Source organism: Electrona antarctica, assembly GCF_951216825.1.
Source record: "Electrona antarctica genome assembly, chromosome: 1".
Classification (NCBI taxonomy): domain Eukaryota; kingdom Metazoa; phylum Chordata; class Actinopteri; order Myctophiformes; family Myctophidae; genus Electrona; species Electrona antarctica.
In genome coordinates, this window is record NC_136806.1 from 43,587,624 (window position 1) to 43,611,296 (window position 23,673).

At 42.9% G+C, this 23,673-nt stretch overlaps 1 protein-coding gene across 1 annotated transcript; it reads right to left on the reverse strand.

Annotated features, from left to right (window-relative positions):
• Positions 1–56: 56 nt before the first annotated feature.
• Positions 57–20,965, reverse strand: neil3 (nei-like DNA glycosylase 3). The gene is made up of 10 exons (XM_079503745.1): positions 20,738–20,965; positions 19,003–19,091; positions 17,025–17,159; positions 14,905–15,118; positions 14,356–14,430; positions 13,735–13,901; positions 2,551–2,714; positions 1,184–1,604; positions 664–844; positions 57–466 (listed from the first exon to the last, which is right to left on the reverse strand). Exons 1-10 carry the CDS (start codon positions 20,846–20,848, stop codon positions 284–286), a joined length of 1,740 nt encoding a protein of 579 aa, XP_079359871.1. The 5' UTR covers positions 20,849–20,965; the 3' UTR covers positions 57–283.
• Between the last annotated feature and the right edge of the window lie 2,708 nt (positions 20,966–23,673).

The following is a 23,673-nucleotide window of genomic DNA, read 5'->3' on the forward strand; positions in this document are numbered from 1 at the left end:
TTGTCTAAGTAGATCAGAAAAGTAGACACTGCATAATTAGACAAGCTAGTCCTTAATCGTTTAAGCCGATCGGTACTTTATTATATTTTATCATACAAGTCTGAATATAATTAAGCACAGATAGGGAGGAGTGCTCAGGTAGCTTCATGATCATAGCGATCAGATCTCATTTGATGGCTTGAGTTCAGTTTAAAACAATTCACTCATTCTCCATACAGTACCTGCTTGATCCAAATTCAGGTTTGTAATGGGGGACTGGTGGGTAAACCCAAGCATGCAAGAGCTAACAGCCAGGGAGAATGGAGACCCCTGGTCCATTCCCAGCCCACTGGAAGAAGTCACACTGTTTTCCCCTTTTAAAGCTACAGGTGTAGAAGTTACGTCCATTATTGGGTCCCAGTTTCAACACCGTCCTCATCAGGCAGCGTTTGCCATGCTGACATGTAGGGAAATGTAAGTCTGCCCACTGTTAAGGAAAGCGAAAATGGCTATTATCAGATAAATTTCATTATTAAACAAGAGACATGATCACATTTTGGGTTGGAACTATGTCTCCCGTTGAGGGATAGTTTTCTAATAGTGTATATATTTATTCATTCTTTTTTCTTCTAAAGCCACATTATTCCATGAAGTTTTGTAGCAGGTTTTATTCCGTTTTTTTACCTCAAAGAAGTTGCAATTTGTGTCTCTGGGGAGCGAACAGGCATAAAACTGTCGCCCTTTATTCTCGCCCTCTTTATGAACCAGTCTGAGGATGGCCGGCCGACGATGGGAAACACAGCAAGGGATGCTGGAATTGCGATTGGGAGCACCACCTTCATTCGGTGCAATGATTTGGTGTGATCTAACAAAATAATTGAAACAGTGTTATTAGTTTATGACAAATTCAACATATTACACAAGCATTACTGTCATGCGGTTGTATGTCCGTTAGCAAATGAAAAAACATTGCTTCAGCTGTGTTTTTTAAATGTGTGTGGTGGATGATGACCTGAGCACTTTCCTACTGCAGCTATTCATCAATCTGAAACTTCACTAACAATGCTTCTGCGCATTAAAAATTCCACAGGCAGATACTTTTTCATCCCACTTATCCTTACCCCACCCCCCCCTTAAGTTGCAAAAACTTCTCTCATTATAAACTTTTATTCGTGAACAACCAAGCGAGGGATCTAGTACTCACCCTGAGTTGGGGGTTCCATTTCTAGCTTTGTTACTGGGAGAGGGACTGTGATCAATTCTCATTTTCTTGGAAGGGTGACTGTAGGAGGCCAGTGATTCCCCGTTGGACATTTCCAAGCTTTGCTTCTGCCTGCCACCAGAGGCATAATTGGGGCTTGTTGTCCCTTGGCAGCCACTGTATTTATACAAACCACCCTCCTCTGCCGCCGAGGAATTCAAATGGCCAGCGGCTGGGGAGCGAGAAACCGAGCTCGCAGGCCTCTGAGTCTCGCTGAAGTCAGAGAAAAGCAGGGTGGTGGTCCCGAACACCGACCTCCAGTTGACTTTGCGCTCCTCTGGTGGTTTGGTGAAGGCAGTGCAGGGGTATTTAATCAAGTCTGTGGCGAAGGCCAGCGATTCAGAGCTAATGTCTCCTTTAGGGACTGTGGATGAGGGAGCCACATCGAGACACGTTCAGCAACACACACCACTTTACAATAAGGCATCGGCTTGTCTCATAAAAATGCAAGTTGTTGTTATGTTTAAATGGTTAGGCTAGGCTTGCCATAAAATTCCTGTCGTAAGCAGCAAACAGCTGTTGTGCCGTAAAATGATACATGCCACCCTATCTGTTGTGCTGATGATGCACTCATCCAAAATGCTGTAAATGTTGCCTGTATAAAATACAACTCTGGAGGTAACGACACATTTTGATAGTAAATGCAAATGCTAAATTAGAGTCACAAAGGGAGCCCCGTGGCTTAATGGGCAGTGTGCTTTCTGTATTCAATAGGAATACAGAAAGCAGTGACTGAAGACAATATTCCCCCTGACAAATAATAATAATACCTCATGACACCTACAGTGTGGTTATGATGGTGGCAAGAGCATATATACTGTACACACACAGAGACAACAATATAGTGGTGTACTGGACAATGTTTGCCAAAAAATGAAATAGATTGCTTCATCTAGATTGCAATAAATATAGATCACCATACTCAAACCTTTCTTGTAAGAATATGGAAGTCATAAAATATTGTCACACAATTGTTAATCTCAATGATTCTTATTGTCTTATTGTACTGCTTCATGAATCTAATAAAACAGTTCAATATTTGAACATTTTAATTCAGGTACAATAACGTACCTGAATTAAAATGTTCAAATATTGTCTAAACCAATACTTAACAGGGTAAAGTGGTATTGCAATATTTAATTCTACCCAATTCATTGTGCAGCCCTTGTAATGTAAATGAGTTACTGCAAAACTGCATCTCAATGATTCACCAGTTTAAATGTCATGGTTCAAGTGCCACTACAGTGTATACAGTACATGTAATATACAATCCCATTATAAAATAACTGTGATGGGAACATTTAACTTACTCTCAGGTCTAGGAGTGAAGCAGGCATCGCAAGCCCTGGCTGCTGATTGGTTGATCAGCGTGCAGAGCCGACATGCCCACTCTTCTTCCTCCACCTTTGCCACAAGATCATTGTTTCCTTCTTTGTAGGCCCACCCAATCAGGCTGTTCCTAGCTGGGCGCTTGCTGGGGAAAAAGGAAAAGAGAAGATGACAAAGATAACAACACTGACAAAGCCAAAACCAGTGTTGGGTACACGCTTGTAAATAGTTTCAAACACCTTAACACAGCCGACGCGAATCGCGTATCAATACGTTATCAATTAATCAAACGTCGGGTGCGGATCACGTATCAATACGTTTCAATCACTTTTTTATAGCATACTTTCATTCATCTTTTTACCCACCCGGACAATGAAGAACCATCGCCCTATCATTGCTGCTTAGTCCCGCTCACGTGATCAGAAAAAAAAACCAAAAAAAAAAAACCCCCTCCACTCCTGAAAACAGGAGGGCGGGCCGCTTTACGTGTATAAACCAGTGTAGAATGGATGCGCCCATGCCGATGTAGCCCGTGTGTGAAAAGAATCAAATTTCACCTAACCTCGCCTCACCAGGCTTTCCTCCACCTATTGGCTTTTATACTCGATTCCCCCCTCCCCTCCTGTTTCTCCTGCAGGAGGAAAGCCTTGCGAGATGGGGGCTCATGTCTCGGAAAAAAACATACGGAACGCTGTTACGCTGCCTAACACATGATCTGCAGATTCTGCACCAGATCGGCAACACACATGGACAGATGCATGTTTACTTCTTCATACTGTAGCGACCAAACGATCCCCGAGCCTACAATACTACGAACTAACAAACGAACTACAGTATCGAGAGGGGCCGCCATGACAACAGACAGTCTACCGTTGGTGGATCACGTATCGCCATGCAGAGCCGTCATAATCGGAGATCGCTCAGACGTGTGATTGTAACGCTTTTTTATTCATTATAATTGTAGTGATAAGATCGCAATGAACGCGTCGGGGACGTAATCGACCCGGGTGTAATGTATAACGAACTTTTCCGCGTCCTAAACCGTGCATGCCCAGGCATGTTCCCTATACTAGCTTGAAAAACAAAATCAGCTCATGATGACAACGCGTCTCACCGTTATACTATAGTTCTGAACCGAACGGTGGAATGGGACTTTTTATAGCCGTACGATCAAGACTTTTGCTGCCCAATGTGCCCATGACCCCCCCCCCCCCCCCCCCCCAATGTTACTGTGATCAAAACAATGAAAGCAGTGAATCATCATCATCATCTAAAGGATGCAGAGTTATGAAGGTTTATAGTCAGACATTGACAGGCAGATATAACAATAAACACAATAAATATGCTATACATCCTATACACCGAATGAAAGCCCTGAATGTGTACTTTTACGAGGAAAAGAGTAAACATTGATCCCATGTACAGTCTGTCATAAATTGGTTACTGGGTGGATGCACATTGCGCCCACCAGATATAACTGCAGAGAAGACATGGACCCGAACTCAATATTCACAAAATAAGGCCTATAGCGACATATAAATACTATATACCGTATGAAACAGAAGACTCTCTGCTTTCATAAGAAAAAAACTTCTACTGTAGTAATAATAAAAATCACACCCATGTGAAGTGAGTGGTGCAACTCTGTCCCATATTCTGTTCTCTGCTTATTCAATACAGGTCGCTATATACGGACTGAGGCAGAAAGTCATGTAAACCTTTTATTTACAGTTTGGTCTGTAAACTTCTACTGTAATAATAAAAATCACACCCCTGTGAAGTGAGCGTTGCAACTGTTCTGTACTTATTCACTACAGCTCGCTATATACGGACTGAGGCAGAAAGTCATGTAAACCTTTTATTTACAGTTTGGTCTGTAAACTTCTACTGTAATAATAAAAATCACACCCCTGTGAAGTGAGCGGTGCAACTGTTCTCTACAGTTGCGCGGTGCAACTTTCTTTTGATGTATGCGTGTGATTCTCGCTATAAGAGAACATTTTGCTGTGGGCCCCCGAACAAGGCCTTTGTGCAATGTTAAACGGTAGCAACATCCAAATAGGCCTGTCGAGATCTTGTAGCAATCAAAGTGTTAAAGGGGCTTCCACTTCCAGCACCTGACAGTTTCATCGATTGTTTATTTTATTTGCCCTCAACTCTATATATTTCAAATTGTGATGAAAAGCTCAGGCAAAGCTCTTGATAAACCGGTCTATCTCCGTTTGTACTGGCCACAAAGCGTGGGTCAAGGGCTTTCTGCATTAAACAAAATGCCTTGTTTAAATAGTAGTGTTTTAGGTGGTTCTTTAAAATGTCCACAGAGGCTGCTGCTCTCAGGACCTCGGCTGACCTTAGTGTCCTGCCCGGGACATACAGATACAGTTGTAGTGGGTCAGTTAAATATTCTGGTGCTTGACCATACAGAGTTCTATGTGAGCACCAAGGCCTTGAACCAAACCCTGATAACAACAAGAGGGCAGGACTGGAGTAATGCGACACCTTCGCCTGGACCTGGTTAAATGTCTGTCAGCAGCACTTTAGATCCATTGGAGGTGGTCTACTACATGGATGATTTACTGGGTGGCTGGCATCTCCCTTTTTAGGGATAGGGTGAGAAGAAGTTAAGGTTGTTCCGGCATCTAATTTACTACTACGGATGCTTGCTAACTCCTTGGATGCTATAGGGAAAGGGAAATCTGCATCTCTCTGCTGGAACTGTTAGTAGTCTCCAGTTAAGCAGATGAAGATGCATGGATGGAGTCGAGTCGATCACTAATCATTAAAATGAACTAGTCTATCAAATAAGACTAAAACAAATCTAGGATAGAACCGTCTTCTTTCCTATGTATGATCAGCAGATGTGTCAGGTTCTAAACATCACCCCAAGCACTCAAAGTGCTTGCCTCCAGCAACATTCTGGAATTTTTATTTTAACCGATTCTTGTGCATGGAGGAAATGTGTATCGTGGTTGGAAACAAATCAGGGAGACAAACATGCTCACATAATTCTCCTGGTCGTATGGCGAGTAATAGGCTTACAGCCTTACAGTATTCCTGCTGTATTTTGCCAAATGTTTGTGTCTTCATGCTTGTGTGCTTGTTCAATGTAGGGTGTGACAGCTTTATAAATCATAAACCCTAATAACTATGGTTATAAGCCAACATAAATACTAAGTATTCTATTAATGCACAGTATATTAATCATTAACTGTGCAGCGTAGGGTATCGTAACATCGGAAGGCACACTGATTAAAAAAGATGCACGTCCTTATATGTTGTACACATTATGAAGGCCTTGAGCTGCCGACCTGATGGTGCTGCAGTCAAATAACCAATGAATATTTGGTATTTTCAGATCAGCGGCATTGGCCAATGACTCAGTGTGCCCATGTGGCCAATTAACAAAACCTAGTGATTCCCATGCGCGTTGCCAGTTATGTTTACACACACACACACAAGGAATTCATCACTGTGCGATAGATGCATTAGGGGCCGTGTCCACCGAGGCAGTTTTTTACCAGCTGAAAACACCAAGGTTCTCACCTATAAATGCTTCTAACCACCCGGTTTGAAAATATTTCAGTTCTCAGCAAGCAAAGTCAAACGGCATCCATGAACAAGCGAACGCAAAAGAAATGCTCAGCACCTCTTCACGCTTCACTGCTGCGGTTTCCAAAAATGTAGAGCTCCCTTTGCAATTTATAAACAATTCAAAACAGACACAGCGTTCAGGGAGTGGGGGGGGGGGGGGGGGGAGTTGCTATCAAAGAGGGTGACGCACATGATAAACTGAGGGTCATTAAAATGAAAACAGTTGAGAATTGCATTACACCAGGATTGTGGTGGTAGTCCAAGGGGGATCAGTGACGGGCAGGAGGCTTGTTTGTGAGCCCCACTACCATGGGGAAAAAACTGTGATGGTGTCCCATAGTGGTTGTGAGAGACCGGTACCTCCTGCCACATGGTGGTCTGTGATGAGATTTTGTTGAGACTTTGTTGCACTTCCCAGTGCTGGAGCAATCCACATCTAGTCCACTATGAAACTGTGATGATGGATGAACTCAAATGCTGGCCATGTAGAATTGGACCATCGTTTTCTGTGGCAGATTGAATTTCTTCAGCTGCAGCAGGAAGAACAGCCCCCGTCAGACCTTCTTGGTGATGGCAGTGATGTCCTCCCACTTCTTTCCCCCATTGATAGTACACAGTAGATTGACAGGAAATGGGAGTGACACGCAGCAAAGGTCAAATCCAAACCTGTGATATGCTGAGGTGCCTGGATCGCTACGCCAGCGGTCCGGGCCTCTTTTCAATAACTCCATGGTGTACAGGAAACGCATGACACCTTCATACAGTATGTTTCAGGTTCAAATCTGTTGCCGAGCCAATCAAACAATGCTTTGGGAAACTGAACCAGAAAAGCAAACTGGTATGGCCACTTTCTGGGAACCAGGAACTACAGTTATGCACAAAGCCTTCTGCCAGATTTTCCACTTGCACACAGAATATTTCAAAATTGACTGGATGGATTGTGACGAAACTTGCAGTGAACATTCATGATCCCAATTGATCCCAAAATCAACCTTTCATCTAGCATCACCCTTAGTCCAAAGGGCATGTACAGTAGGGCTCTTATGTTGTGTACCGCCTTACCCCTTAAACTTTTAAGAAATGTTTTACTATTTTGAAAAATGTGTCGATGTAGATCGGCTAGTTTGACTTTCAAAAATAAATTCTAAATAGTAAAAACAAAACAATCACACTTGTGTGAAGTGAGGGGCTTATCATCATACATCACATTCTGTGCTCAGCCAATTAAATCATCACATTCCGTGCTCATACACGCAAAGCCATGCAAAACTGCCTATAAGGTCTAGGCATAAGGTAGTCTGGTGGAACCACTCCCCCTGCTGGACAACATTTGCATTCTGCCAGAAGGGTGAGTCTGGAATCTCTCGGGCAGAGACGATGTACTCCGGACCAATTCTGTCCGGAGCGATATGCGGCTGTATGGGGCCGCTAGAGGAGCGATATGCGGCTGTATGGGGCCGCTAGAGGAGCGATATGTGGCTGTATGCGGCCGCTAGAGGCGGGATCAACGCGAGACTTATGACATATTGAAGCTGTGCCACAGCGCAAATGTAAACTCAACCTAACAAGACTACAACTCGAAATTATTATGGAGATATCAGATTTTTGTCCCGCTGCTTCCGGGTTCATCGTTTCTGCTTGAGAGAGCCCAGATGCAGGCAGGACGAGGGAACTTCTGAACTCAATACTGCCGCAATCTGGCAGAGTCAGGTTAGGCATAAGGGGTAAGGCAAGATAAGGCTCAATTTATGTTTTGATCCTTCACTATATATACACAATCCCCCCAGCCCCCATTTTGGCGCCAATAATCGTTTACTTTTTTTGATTCACTAGGGAGTGGGAAGCTCTAAGGATGGCAATGTCAGTCAGTCACCATAACTCAAATTTCCTTTGGGATCTATCGATTCAATTCAGGTTGCTTCTCTCCGCTCCTATATTTTGGTTTCATGTCAGCTTACAGGGGGATGTGAACCATAACCAATATAAAAAGTTAATTCACAAGGGGAAAACAGCTTACAGTCAATACAAAATATTCCAGGTCAGGAGAACAAGTTTGTAACATCACATTCACATCAGTACACCAACACTGCTTTATACAGAAACAAATCCCCCCTAATCTTTTGTTTTTCTTTGAAACGTGGCCTGTGCAGAACACTCATTTCTAATATACCCCAATGCGATCAAGTGAACATTGAATCACTACCTGTACCGGCGTCACTCAACCTGTCCTAACCAGCTCTGTGCATCAATGATCATGTTTCACTTGCTTCATTTCTATTCTTACAATGTTTTGCAGACATTTGGTAGTGAAACTCGAATAGAAAGGAGTTGAAATTTGAGCTTTTCAGACAGCTCAGCTGTATCTGGGCCCATGTCCTGAGAGAAACAAGGCCCCTTCCAAAAACTGAAATAGAAATTAGTTGAAATAAAAAGGTTTTCCTGCAGCTCGGCTGTACCCGAGCCCATTTCCTAAGAGAAACAAGGTCCTTCCAGAAAAAAAAAGTTGAAATAAAAGGTTTTCCTGCAGCTCGGATGTACCTGAGCCCATTTCCTAAGAGAAACAAGGTCCTTCCAGAAGTTGAAATAAAAGGTTTTCAGGCTGTACCTTGCCCATATAATGAGACGGCCCTTTCCTCATCTCTGTATCTCTCCAAACAAAGTTTGTCCATCCGACTTTTTGAACGGATTTATAATTAAGCAATATTACACGAGAGGGTGTGCTTTATCATCATTATTGGCACAACAGTCGACAGTGATACGGTCAGAAACTGTAAACATCACTATGGCGAAAACCACACCCTCTCGTGTAATATTACAATAGTTACTGATATGAAATAATATATAATCAATGTATTAAGTAATCAAAATGTTGGGGAAGAGTGGAAAAAAACACAAAAGTGAAAAGGAACATGATTACTAAAATCCAATCTACAATCATGGGCAATTTTCGAAATGTTAACCCAGCACCCAAAAAAGTGATTTTTATAATTCATGCATCCCTAGTTCTATACATTTTCTAAATATTTACGCGCATATATATATATATATATATATATATATCTCTTTAACAGATACACATCATACACAGAGTGGCTCAGTCAGACGCTATTCTACTTGGTCTAGTGATCATTGGATCAGAAGAATCATCCACACGGTTCATGCACTGTCACTCCAAGTTCAACTAAGTAACAAACATTTTTAAATCAATTACATTCAGCTAGTTCATTTTCTCTCCCAGGAGTTAGTTCATTTTCTCTCCCAGGAGTTAGCCTCACTAGTACACCAATTCTGCAATCTCCCTAGCCAAATTCCAATACCGCAACTTTCACACTCGCTCACTCCCCTCGCGTCCTCCACTCGCTCCTCGGCTCCGCCCCCAGCGAGGAGGAGTGGAGGAGGAGAGGATTCAATGCGAGGACAGAGTGGTGGAGTGGATTTGCCTCTAGAATCGGAATGTACTCCGCTGTCATTTCAAAGCGACGGCACATTCCGCGATCACTTATGACGTGAATCAATTCAATTCAATTCAAAGGGCTTTATTGGCATGGGAAAACATACGTTTACATTGCCAAAGCAAAAGTGGTGGAACAATACAGTGTCACACAGCTGGATCACTGGAACTCTGAACCCAGAGCCATACAGTCTACAGAATAGACAATTCATTTTTGTGCATGTAACCGAGGCCAATGTGTATATGTATTGGTAACATGTGCAACAAGGCTATTTATTCCTGAAATAGTGAATAAGCGCCAGGATGCGCACACTTTTATATTATATGATTGTGAATGCCCGCAGCCCGCGTTCCTTTTTGCTCGTATAAATAACCCCCCCCCCCCCCCCTCCTCGGACAGTCCCTCCTCCGACAGTCTTTGCAAATAACGGACACTATAACAGGAATTATTATAGGTAGTCTCTCTGACTTACATATTCAGTTCAGTCCACATATAAATACATATTTGTCACCGTCATTCATAGCAGTCTGTGCATTCAGGCATGCACAGAGAGAAATTAACTATAGCTTTTGAGGTGCGCACAATATAGCCTACTTTTATTATGCTTATATCACACAACAAAGCCAGTGGCTTGTTGTGGTCCTTTCACTTTCACATAGGCTATACATAGGCTACTGTATCATTCTGAAGCTCTGCTCTATTAATTCAGCGAAAATGTGTCTCAACAAACAGCAATGCTTTTTAGTTTAATGTGTGTGCGTGCATGTGTGTGTTGGGTCAGCGACAGCGTCTCATCAGCCGCAGCAGCCGGCATCTAGTGGATGGGGGGGGGGGGGGGGTGCATAGTATCGGGTTTCAAGCAGTGTTTTCTGTGCCACATGTGGAGGAGGCGGACTTATGTCACTAGAGAAGGAAAAAAACATGTACACGTGATGCGGAAATCCGCAGCGAGGAGACAACATACCCCACCGAGCCTGCACCTGATGTACACTCGCTCTATGCGGTCTCGGAGAGCCCACTCGGCTCCTCCACTCGACTCCACTCTCCTCCTCGATGGAGCACTTTAACAATCGGAACGTTAACCATTTCCGGGTCAAGCTGGAATGACCCCGAGTGATCGAGTGGGAGTGAGCGAGTGGCCGAGATTTTGGGTATTGGAATTTGGCTCCTGACCAGCACTTCTGCCTCCTCTGGTGACCCATTCAGTTTTATGAACACCTTTGTCCATGATCTGATATTTTTTTGTTTCCTTGTTTTGTGCCCGTCTGGCAAAGTCAGTGTTCATCTTCTTTGTCATACAGTTGGAGGCCATCGATATTGTCCTTTTCTTTTTGCTGAGGTTTGCGTGATCTGCGCAAAAGGACAGTTAACCCATTTTGGGCGGGATCCCCTTTTGGTGTTTTAAACATTATGTTATAATTTAGCTATTGAAAAATAGCAGATCTACAAGCTCATAGCGCGCCACCGAGTGGCGCGCTACGAGCTTGTAGGTCTGCTATTTTTGAAATATCGTGAAAATATTTATTTCAGAAAACTGGAGGATTTAGAAGGATTTTTTTTTAATTTTGAGGTCAGGCCTAAATGGGTCAAATGATAAGGGACAATATGGGTGGCACCCAACTGTACATGCTTGATCCCTTCAGCTGTCTCCCCTGATCCTGTCTCCCCTGCCCGAGTAGTGCGTTTTTCAGTTTTCTGTTCACAAAGTGAATTATCCACTTGAACACTAGGATTCATATTCTGGGGGGAATATTAGCCAAACCATTTCACAACGTTATGTGTGGCGACACGTTTTTGGTGAAGAGATGTGCTGTAGACAGGAAAAAGCATCCAAGTACAGTTGTAACTCAAGTCTGTTTCTCTAAGAATAGAGGGTAGTAGTTATTGAGTCAAATAAAGTGGAGCCTCCTCCCCACTTCCGTTTCGTCTTTAGTCACGCAAATTCATCCTAATATAAATAGAAATCATCTAAGCATATATAGATTGCTGCTTAGCAGAAATGGAAATAAAAACTAAAACTCTAAAGATATTTTAAAATATATTTTTGTGAACATAAATGACAAACATTACTCTTGTGTAGTTCCAGACTCTATAGCATTCGGAGATTGTAGAATAGTTGTCTGGCTACGCGAGACTACGTTTGGTAGAGGCTCCACACTTGCAGCTGCAGTAGCCCTCGCATGGTGTCTTAAGTGGTAATTATGTCGTTCATTCAGAAGTACTGTACCAAGTCTGCTACTCTCCATCCCAAGAGGCCATTCCTCATCGATGTTTGTCTTGTCGATTTCTTTTCAGTTCCCTGATCTCTCCCATCAAATCCAGTTTCGTTTTCTCGAGATCTAGATTGTTGCAATCTCTTTCGGCATAAAGTTCAGCCATTGTGTTACATACTACTAAACCTCTACGTCCATTATTGAAAATGTTTTGATGACATGACCACTTGAAGAATTTGTGTGATGTATCTTTAAAAAAATAATCCAACAAACTGAACGGAATACAACCAAAATAGATTAAAAAAAATCACACCTGTGTGAAGTGAGTGGTGCAACTCTGTGTGGGGGTCCCCGGAAGTTCCAGATCCACAATAACGCGTGCAGGGGGCCGGCCTGGTTCCGGCGAGCCGCCCCGCGTCCGAAGCGGTTGAGATTGAGAAATGACAGAGTTTCCATGTGGGGGTCCCTGGAACATCCAGACCCCCAGGAACGCGCCCAGGGGCCCGGCCCGGTTCCGGCGAGTTGACAGAGTTACCGTGTGGGGGTCCCCAGGTGGGCCCTCTACTGTACTGTAACACCCCAAATCATCATATATACACATTATACAGTTAGTGTGTCTGAGTGTGAGTGTGAGTGTGAGTGTGAGCGTTAGGCTGCGCAACAGTGACACTTGTGACGCAATTTTCGTGCTTGGACACAGCCAGCCAGCCAGGGACGGACACAGCCAGCCAGCCAGGGACGGACACAGCCAGCCAGCCAGGGACGGACACAGCCAGCCAGCCAGGGACGGACACAGCCAGCCAGCCAGCCAGAGACACACATAACTGTCTATAGGTGTGGTTGCACCACTCAAAAAGAAATACCTAAAGCTGTGCTATGTAAAGAGATTAACGCATTGGGAATAAAACTGAAAGTTTTGTTTGAACTGATTTGAAGAGCATTCAAAGTAGAGGAGAGAAATCTGATAATGCAGCATGTGAGTGACATCACGCCAATCCTTCATGTTTGCATTCTGACACAATGCTAGACAATAGTACTCAAAAGCTGAAAAAAGTCAGCAGACGACATGGAGCAGAGGAAAAGCAGCATTGGCTCACCAGAAATTAAAAAACGGATGGGGGTGTGGGGGGAGAAAAGAAAAACAAAACATCCCTTTCACAGATTGTCTACTCAGCTGTGTGACGCCTTGTAGGGGCTTTGAGCGCTAACGCTTTGCAAAGCTCTTCTCAAACACAGCCCAGCAGGCAGCAAGCTCACACCACGTCTGCCACACACTGCCTCTAATATGCACATTCATTTCCACTCATTGCAATTCTCTCACAAAGTTGAGGTGAGAAATGGAGAGCGTGACATCTCTTGCCATATTGTGTGTAGGCGATAATATTTCCTCCACAAATATGCCTTAAGCCCCATTTATACTTACCTTGTTGCAGAATGGCATCAGGAACCGAAAATAGTTGAGCTATAAGCGGATTTGCAAATCTTCTATTTTTGGTCCGAGATGCCATTGTACAACCATGACCAAGTTGACTAGCTGGATTTCTAGAACCCGTCCCCCTGCACTAGTTATCCATCTTATCTTATCTTATCCCTCACATGCTGTAGCTATGGTGATGAAAATATTTCGATTCAAACCCTGCTACAAAAAAAGAATAATCTATCTCCGTATAGAGGACTGTTGAAGTCCAGTCTGTATAACGTGGTCTTTAGATGAGACATGCCACAGGTACAGTATCCAACATGTACATCCAGCTGCTGCAACCAGCCGCAGGTGTGTACTTAATTATTGTTGCTTGTGGTGAATCTAGGAAGTCATTGTGGATAACAGCCCCCCACACACACACACAGTATTAAAGCTGGCTAATTGATCAGTTCTATTAACTGTTGCACCCCTAGTTTCCATGTATACCTGATGTCAACGTCGCCGGGGTCATCGGTCTGACAGCGGGAACAGAAGTAGGTCATCCTGCCGTTGTCTCCAAGACGACAGACTGTGACCGTCGCTGAGCAGCGTCCACAACGAGGCCTCTTGTAAACTCTGTACTGTTTGTACAGAGGAGCGCTGGACTTACGGCACTGATGGAGGAGAGAGAAAAACGTTTCATACAGACAAACTATTTGAAAAGCCTCTTCAAACAAATTTTTAAAACAAACTGTTGCTACCATTTCTTTACTTAGGTCTGCCCAATTATGCATACAGAAATAGGGCTGCAGCTACAGTAGCTATAGCATTTTCATAATTGATTCATCTCCATTATGTTGAGGATTACTTGATAAATCTATGTGATCAATTTCGACCATAACTAATAAAGTACAAACGGACAAATGGCTATGTTTATCCAGCTCTCAAAACTAAAAATTAAATGAAACTGCCAAAATAATAATAATCAGCATTCCTGCAGTCTGTCTCTCTACACCGTTTCCTTTTCTCGCCCTGTCAGCTTTCCTACTGCCGGTCTCAAAAAAAAATATATATATATATATATATATATATATATATATATGGTTGAGCCAACAGAAAATGTCCAACCTTATAAAAGAGAAGTGTGAAATCTCTTGTCATCTTCACCAGGTAGCGGACCTGTTCGTCTGTCAGCTGGTCCGCCTGAGTGTGTAATATACAGTTAAAAGGTCAGAATCAGATTTCAGACAGTTCCTGCGGTCAGTTAAGTAACTGGAAAGTCTTCAGTTATAAAATACATTACATTTAACACAAACAATGAAGTACAGTACATGAACAAATAAAGATGATGCATGGCATCAATTAAAAAGTTAATAATATGCATAAATAAAACATGTTTTACAACAGCTCATCTTTTATCGTAGAAGATTACCGATTGCTACTGAAGCATTACTGATGATGCTTGAGTAAGTCAAGTGAAATTAAATGGATTCATGCAACACATATGACAAGGGATGGGCGACCTGTACAGTACTTTGCAGTGACAGACATACACTACAGACTGATGCAGCACATTAGCCACTATAACAACACGTAGGGCGTCCTCTACAGGGAAGGAATCCCCTTGTTATTTTTCTGTTCCTCCAACTAAACACCATCCATCACGCTGGCTTGTACCTTCACGGCTGGGTGGAGGCCGCAGTCAAACAGGGCCTCGTTCTTAATAATGTTCCCCACTCCTGGCAGCACGGACTGGTCGAGGAGGACGTCGCAGAGCATCCTGCCACGCTGACGCCTCACAGCCTCCTCCGCACGGACGGCGCTGAACTTGGAGGAGCACACGTCCAGACTCTCCATGGACCTCACCCTCTGTCCACAGTCCTCCGTCAGCCTGCCAGGACCACGAGTTTTAGAACATGCAGACAGATGCCTGTGATTTATACTTTGTCACACAACCGTGTGTTTGTTTGATTAATAATAATAATACATTTTATTTATAAGGGGCCTTTCAGGGCACTCAAGGTCGCCGTACAAAAACAAGTTGAAAAGTTAAAAACAGTTGACACAAAACACAGTTAAAAGCAAAAGCAGACAATAAAGTATAGCTTGCAGCAGAACACACAGATCAATCATAGGCCTGCCTAAACGGGTGGGTTTTGAGGTGGGTTTGAAATGAGGTGATTGAGTCCATGTTTCTTATATCAGGGGGGAGGGCGTTCCAGAGGTGAGGGGCAGAGCGGCTGAAAGCTCTTGACCCCATGGTGGACAGACGCGCAGGGAGGACTTTCAGTTTGATGGAGGAGGCAGACCTAAGAGACCGGGTGGGAATGTCGACATGAACAAGGTCAGATAGATAAGGGGGGGTGAGGTTATGAATGGCCTTGAAAGTATGGAGAAGGATCTTATAGTCAATGTGGTATTTGATGGGAAGCCAGTGGAGTTGGTGTAAAACAGGGGTGATGTGACTGATGATGTGATGTGTAATTGAAATGGGTATAAATACAATAAAAGACACATACACACAAATCAAAAAGACGTATTTCCATTATGGTCTACTGATGCACACACATGTATGTGTGAAATGAAATGAAATGAAATGATTACTATATTTACCCAGGGTATCTGGGCTAAGCTCAAGAACTTGTTTCCAGCCAGGCCCTGCTCATAGAACATTTCATCGTAGTGGTTCAATGCCTTGTTCAAGGGCACTTCAGCGGTAGTAATTTTAACGTGTCGGACCGCTGATTCGAACTGGCGACCTTCCGGTATCAAGACCGCTCTGCAATCCGTTCGGCCACCGCTGCCACATGTATGTGTGTGTGTGTGTGTGTGTGTGTGCAAATAGGGAACCTGCTGCAACCCAACAAAAAGTGTTCTTTTTTTTTTACTCTATTCTCGTCATTAAAACCATGTGAAAATGTCTGATTATCCTCACCATGTCAGACTGAGAGTTCAACTGATTCTGGCTATCAAACTACAATCTACTTTTAATAGAGCGGTCTTTACCTGGGAGTAGCCAACACGAGCTGGAAATATCTCCTGCCATTTTCCACATAATAAATTCAATAAGTAAGGGATAATGTCTGGCTAGCTGGTCATTGTTGGGAGATAATTCCCCGACAGGGTGATTAACCACAGACAGAGCGGAGGTGGCTTTGATCAAAGCTGGCGTTGATTAGCCATCGGTCTGTGATAAAGCGGAGTGGTCATTATCCAGTAATAACACACCACTGAATTCAGCGATTGGCCAATCAGAATCAAGCATTCAACCAAGCCGTGTAATAAATAATAATAAAGTTGCAGACAGCAATTGAATCCCTGTGATTTAACTTATCACGAAACCAGTAAAGTTGCCAGAGTAACTTTTTTTGTACATGTTTGTAGCCATCTAGCCGTTATATGGCAGCCTCACATTGACAGTCATTGTACCACACTGCACGAAAAGGCTTTGGCAAATGATTTCCCCATATTTATGCTGCGACATGGAAATAGAGACAGCTGAGAGACAGACAGTGCAGGAGAGACAGACAGTAGGAAAGCTGAGACAGACTGCATTTGATTATGATGTAACACGGCGAGAGGGTGCCATCTGCTCTTGTAACCAAACAGAGATCAGAAAGCTAAATCTACTGTCAGAAACGCGACAGTTAAGGCCCAACACTCTCAACAGCATTTTAAAGTCCCAGTCTGATGGTGGGGACTCATGGCGTGTTGAGCGATTGAATGAGACCTCACCTCGCACCCACTCCACCCTTCATGTGTCATTTCTAGCCAGCCCAGACTGGTGGCCCCGTTACCTGATTTCCACAGTGCTGTCAAAGAAGCAGATGACATCGTTAGTCAAGTGGACCACCAGCGCCGGAGGAGAGCTTTTACCATCTTTCCTCTCTGCAGGATTTATACGCATCGATCCATTCATCCCGAAGTGCACTCTGAATCACAGAAACATGTGTAGAGAGATAGAGGGGGGGGGGAGAGAGAGAGAGAGAGAGAGAGGCAGAGACAACTGAGAACTTTATTATACAAAACAGTAACTATAAAAAGGTTTTTAAAAAGGGCGGAAATGGTTAACTCTTTAATAACTGTTTGTTTCTAGCTGCAATTTGAAACTCTAGATTTTTTTAATAATGGGATGAATCTAGAGTTGCAATACCCTCCATTGACTTCCCATTCATCCAATTTGCATCTGCAGATCTGCTTGTATTAAACGACATTAAATGAATGAATGAATGCCTAGATTGCAGACTCACGCCGGGGCTCCACTGGATGCGTCAGCGTTGCGTCTCCGTCAGTCAGTGAATGTTCCCTTTTTAATCAATGAAGGGTGGCTCCACTGCCTACGATGCGTTGCGTTGCGCTGCGTTTGGTGACTGCTTTAAAATTGCCCCGGTTCGTTTTTTGACATACGCACGCACGCGTCCAGTGGAACCCCGGCGTCAGGGTCCATAGAAAAACATACACAACACAATATATATACATCCAATAATAAACAGTTATAAATAAAGGCTTTTAAGCCAATGTCTTCTAAGGCTAGAGGAGTATCTAGTGCAACTTTTGACAGGGTTATTTAAACTGACGATGACACTATTCACAGACTCATCCAAGAGACACATAAATCTATGCATTAAGTTCCAGAGAACAGCTTGAAAAGTATTGACTCTTGCAGCCACAAACATTTCACTCGCACTGCACCATCTAGGCCTTTTGAGTAAAATTGTCATGGCATCATTATACGCTACTTGAAGTTTCTGAATACTTTTTTGTTGCTTGACCACAAGTGGCCAGTGTAGAGTGGTGTACAGTAAGCTCTAAATAGAGTAATCTTAACTGCAACTCAACAACATTGCAGCTGTAGGCCAAGCTTGAATTATCCTCTTTCAATCTGCAAAGCTTTTGTTTCATCAAAATCCACCATAGACATGTTATGAGATACTTTCTGTCCAAAATATTCCTAGAATATTCCGAGCTGCAATGTTTACTAAGTGTGCGCGACCAGCCGTCAAACAAGTCGTGTGGGAGAGCGCTTGTTTTACCTGCGTGAGCACCAGGTGTGCAGTGTGCACTCGCAGGTAAAACACCCAAAGAAGGCGCTGACGCAGGCGACGCCCCGTCAGACGACGTTCTATGAAACAAGCACTCTCCCACACGACTTGTTTGAAGGCTGGTCGAAAAATTAAGAAAACATGGCGGATCGGAATATGCTGTGAAATACCTCATAACATGTATACGGTGAATTTTTATGAAACAAAGGCTTTGCAGATTGAAAGAGGATAATTCAAGCTTGCCCTACAGCTGCAATGTTGGTGAGTCGCAAATGCAATTTGGATGAATGGGCAGTCGAGGGTATTGCAACTCTAGATTCATCCCATTATAAAAAAATCTAGAGTTGCAAATTGCGGCTAGTTTGTTTCCAGATATCTTTTTTTTTTATGTTTTTTTTTTGTGGCTTTCGCCTTTATTTTATATTTTTTATGGAGGGAAAGACAGTAGGCTGACAGGAAATGGGGAGAGAGATGGGGGGATGACATGCAGTAAGGGCCGTCGGGATCGGGAGTCGAACCCGCGGCACACTGCCAGACTGGATTACCAGCCAAGATGCCTGGACCGCTGAGCCACGGCCCAGGCCTGCAGATATCTTTTTATAATGTGTGTCTGTTGTGTAAAGCACTGTTTCGCTAACAGTGGTTCGGGAGTCGGGCCCATCTTTGGGTTACGGACCAATTTTAACAAGCAGCACCACACTTTACAAAAATACAAGAGAAAGTAGTAAGTTACCTTAGAGCTCTGTGGCCAAAGTACATGAACAGCTCCTTTCCTAAGGTTTCAACGCCGCTGTACTGAGAACCAACACACATATGGAAGCTCTGTGGAAAGGATCAACACAATGTTGGTCATCCGAGATACTGACAGTGCAACTGGAAGGCTTAGGCAACATGTCTTAATTACACTACATAAATAGTGTGTGTGTGAGACTGTGTGACTGTGTGTGTGTGTGTGTGTGTGTGTGTGTGTGTGTGTGTGTGTGCGTGCGTGTGTGTGTGTGTGTGTGTGTGTGTGCGTGCGTGCGTGCGTGCGTGCGTCAAGGTTGTCCAGCAGTATTCACTTGTGTTTTGAATAGAATGTGACAAACTTCTGGACCCAAACTAAAAAGAAATGCATATGTAATGGGCGTCTCCCGCATGAAAGTCCAATATCTTAACCACTAGACCAAAGGGATATCCCTATGGACTGGGGGAGATATTAGACTTTTGAGGCCATCAGGCAGAGGCTCTGAGCCACTGCTACACATAATTTACAATTTAGGCATTTAGCAGACGCTCTTAATCCAGAGCGATTTACATTAAGCAATAACAAAAGAGCATGGCAATACATCACATACATAAAAAGTAATCATGAAACATGGGTAAACTAAGAGCGTAACAGTGGAGTATCTATATAATTAAACTATATATATATATACTATGCATACTATACTATATTATACTATACATATGTATGTACTATAAAGTGCTATGATTACATAAAATGCAATTCTAGTGCTATCTACGTAACATGCTATAAGTCTGTATAAAATGCTATCTAAGTCTACATAAAGTGCTATCTAAGGGGCTAGGGCAGGGGTAGGCAACCTTTATTATCAGAAGAGCCATTTTTGGCCCAAAAACGTATTACAATTCTATCTGGAGCCGCAAAACATGTTTGCTTTAATAAAGCAAAGTTTAATTATTTCTGATTTCTCGTCTTTCAATATTATATTTGACTTTTTTTTTCTTCTCAAAGCATATCAAGTATACTGTACCAGTAAGCCAGTAGCATTGGTGGTGAAAACAAACAAAGATGTCTTATCATTTTATCTGGTGTATAGGCAACATTGTTTTGCAATATCAAAATAGGAATGTAGAAAAAATAGAAATACCCTAAAATCATCAAGGGGGCTCGAGCCCCGCAGCCCCCACGTAGTCGTCGTCACTGCCTACGCTCATTCTGTAGCTGTACAGAATGAGCGTAGGGAGAGGGCACATATGGGGCTAGGTTTTCATCAGACAACGGCGGAAGATTGGGAGTGAGGCTGCAGTTCTGACTGCAATGGGAAGTGCATTCCATAGTTTTGAAGCCAGAAGGGAGAAGAGTTTGGGACGTGTGGAGCGAGTGAAGGTACTTCCAGCTTCCCTGAAGTGCCCTTGAGCAAGGCATTGAACCACTACCATGAAATGTTCTATGAGCAGGGCCTGGCTGTAAACAAGTATCTGATGCTTAGTCCAGTTACCCTGGGTAAATATAGTAACTTTGCTTTGCTTTGCTTTCCCGGCTGATCTGACATACATTTCAAAACACACAGCTTATTAAAAACCTAGTGTGTGTGGCTGTGTGTGTGTGTGTGTGTGTGTGTGTGTGTGTGTGTGTGTGTGTGTGTGTGTGTGTGTGTGTGTGTGTGTGTGTGTGTGTGTGTGTGTGTTAGCATCGTTATTTCCATACGAATGAATTAACATTAAAAATAGCTTCCAAATACCTGCTGAGACGTCGATGTCAAAGTGCCTCGGACCTCTTTCAATGTCTGTCCCTGCTGGACCTTTGAACGAATCTTCTCTCCGTTTAACGTGCACCCCGGACCTTCCACCATTTTTTAAAAAGCTTCTAAAAACAATGTTTCTACCTAAGATGTAAAATAAAATGTACCAAAGTTAACAAACATGACCCGCCATTCTTTTCAAGTTCGCGCAGAAGCAATGCGGAAATTGCGGATTTTGTACGCGGTATTTTATTTTGCCCTGAACCTTAAGGCAGGACTTCCTCGTTAATTTCACATAAATTTAGTTTTACTTTGTAGTCTGTCTAGTGTCTACCAGACATATTTTACAAAAGTTCAAACTTCCAACACCACAATAGCTGAGCAATATATTGTTGAATATCAAAGTGGGTTGGGTTGTAGGCATAGACTGTGCTCTGTTAAGGTGTCTAATTATTTTCTTTCAGGCGAAAAGTTCTCAATGCAATATTTAAGAGTCAGTATCCCATAGCCCGGAGATACGGCTATGGTGTGATTGCCCTACAAAAATAAAAGTTACAAGTTACAGTTCTCTTGTATCATACCGTACTTGTATTATTAATTTGTTTGATAGATAGATGGATGGATGGATGGATGGATGGATTTGATGAATTGAACATGGTGGACCCTGTTGTAAACAAGTGTAATGCTTAATTGGGTCGTCCACTCACAGTTAACAGCCTTTGTATTGAGTTTGTGCTTGAAATGTACTGTAATTCTGCAAACTGTTAATACAATTTTCAATCAATCAATCGATGGATGGATGGATGGATGGATGGATAGATAGATAGATAGCTCTAATGCCGTTGCATTTAGGCAGAATTAGCATTAGGGCTATGGACCAGAGGCTCTGGTCAGCAGATCTGAATATCTATTTATCTAGCTCTGGTCCAGAGCTAGATAAATAGATATTCAGATCTGCTGATTAATGGCCATGCTTGGCTATCAGGTGCAGCCTATAATATGTTTGATGCTGCATGATGTAAGTAAAACTGCAGATAAACACAAGTTAATGTCGGAGGAGTTATATCTCTAGCTCTCTTTGAAGATCTCCCACCCAGAAAAACAGGCTGCCTCTCCCTGCCACTATAGCTGCTGAGTGTCCACATATTAGATTATTACACTGTTGGACAATCTGGGGTGTGACAGTCTGGGACAAACTTCGATCTACATCAATAATGGAAACGATGTTTTATCAACCACCACCTGTGCTTAGTTCAGCAGAATTTAACTGATTCGTATCATCCATCAAGTGTGTCTCCTTCAACAAATTAAACAAGACATTATTGCAAACTGTGCTGCTAAAAAAGTAAAGTGTACAAAAGTTAAACCATGAATACCACCACTCCACCAGCTGCTCTCAGATATGTTTAAATCAACATTTAAAGCGGTTAACATCATTAAAGATCTTGCACAATTTTCTCTTGCAGGCTTCTGTTGAAATTGCCTCTAAAATATTGTACAACACTTCTCCCTGCTGGACATTTAAGGCTACTTCCCATAGGAGAGCTAACCATAGACTGATAGACATAGGACTCAAAGTGGTTTCTGACTCGGGGACCCCAGTTAAATTAGTTAATCCGTTTAACCACTTCAACCATAATACATCGGCTATTTGAAAATACCCGAAATACAAGCTATAATGTGATATGTTTCCGACCTAATCTGCTATTAAAAATATATAATCTAGGAAAACCTGGCACACAACATGTTCTGATGGGTGACCGGCAAAATACATATTTTTGGCGGGGTCCTGCATAAACCACTCATAGGCTACAACAATTTGGTAAAGGTGTAGGCCTAGTATATCAGACACGTAGCCAGGTAGCCTATATGGTGCTCAAACCTTTTCATGCAAGGACCTCTAACTTAATGTGTATTTGGCTGCGCCGCTGCGGACCCCCATCTAAAAGGTATATAGGTATATAATATGGTCTATATGGTATGGTACGTGTAATATGGTTCAGGCTATAATTATGTTTTGGCATCCAAAATTAAACACATCAGTCACAATAATAATAATAATTGCGACCAAAGGTTGCAGTTAACTATGGAATCCTTCATTCCCCGTCAGTGTGTTGGTTGGGCACCATCAGTGTGTTGGTATGGTGCCCAGGTCTCGTGACATCATGTGCCATCAATCAGGGATGGAGATGTGGAGACCCTGATGTCATAGTAAATGCGGGCCTGCCCCAAAGTTATTAATGCAGCCGCGCCCGGCAGCCGGCAAAAACTAGAGTTCTTAACAGGCCCGAAAATTAAGGCCTGGCCCTACCTGGGCCCTCAACAAACCCTGTATACTCAAGAGAATGTCCCCGCTACCACCCTTAGATCTCCATATACTGTATGGAGCTCATCTGTTCTGACATTCCATATGTTGATCTGACCTCATTAAGACCTCATAAGACACTCAAGACATGCTTATATGGCCAGTACAGAATTCATTCCATGTTGCGCCAGCGCTCGCCCAGCAGTCTGCCGTCAACGAGGCAGATGTGTGCACGCGACCGCTTCTCGCCCTCAGGCGTCTTACTGCAATAGTTATTATTATTATTATTATTACCACCCTTATTATTATTATTATTATTTAGTATTATTGTTATTATGTATAGCACTATGACAACAGGCCTACAGTATCGCTAGCAGCACAGCATAACACAAAATTGTAAATTACAAGGAAAAAAATCCAGGAGTCTTTTGTTTCTCTCCACTCCCTGTCAATGTCACTCTAAGTGGCTAAAATGTAACCTTCAAAGACAACATCAGGTGCATCCTCCTAGGCTAGCTACTTCAATGGGTTCATCACATAGAGTTGGTATCATCATAAATCTGCTCCAAGGAGTAAAGAACCCGTTTTGCTAACGTCCACTTGAGGGCGCTGTGACACCATTCTCCTAGCT

Excerpts from the sequence above, each read along its gene's own strand:
- neil3 (XM_079503745.1), bottom strand. The coding sequence starts at position 20,848 with ATGGTGGAAGGTCCGGGGTGCACGTTAAACGGAGAGAAGATTCGTTCA. Across the intron at positions 15,119-17,024 it reads GACAGCACTGTGGAAATCAG|GCTGACGGAGGACTGTGGAC; the intron begins GTAACGGGGCCA and ends TGGTCCTGGCAG. Across the intron at positions 1,605-2,550 it reads CTTCACTCCTAGACCTGAGA|TCCCTAAAGGAGACATTAGC; the intron begins GTAAGTTAAATG and ends CCTCATCCACAG.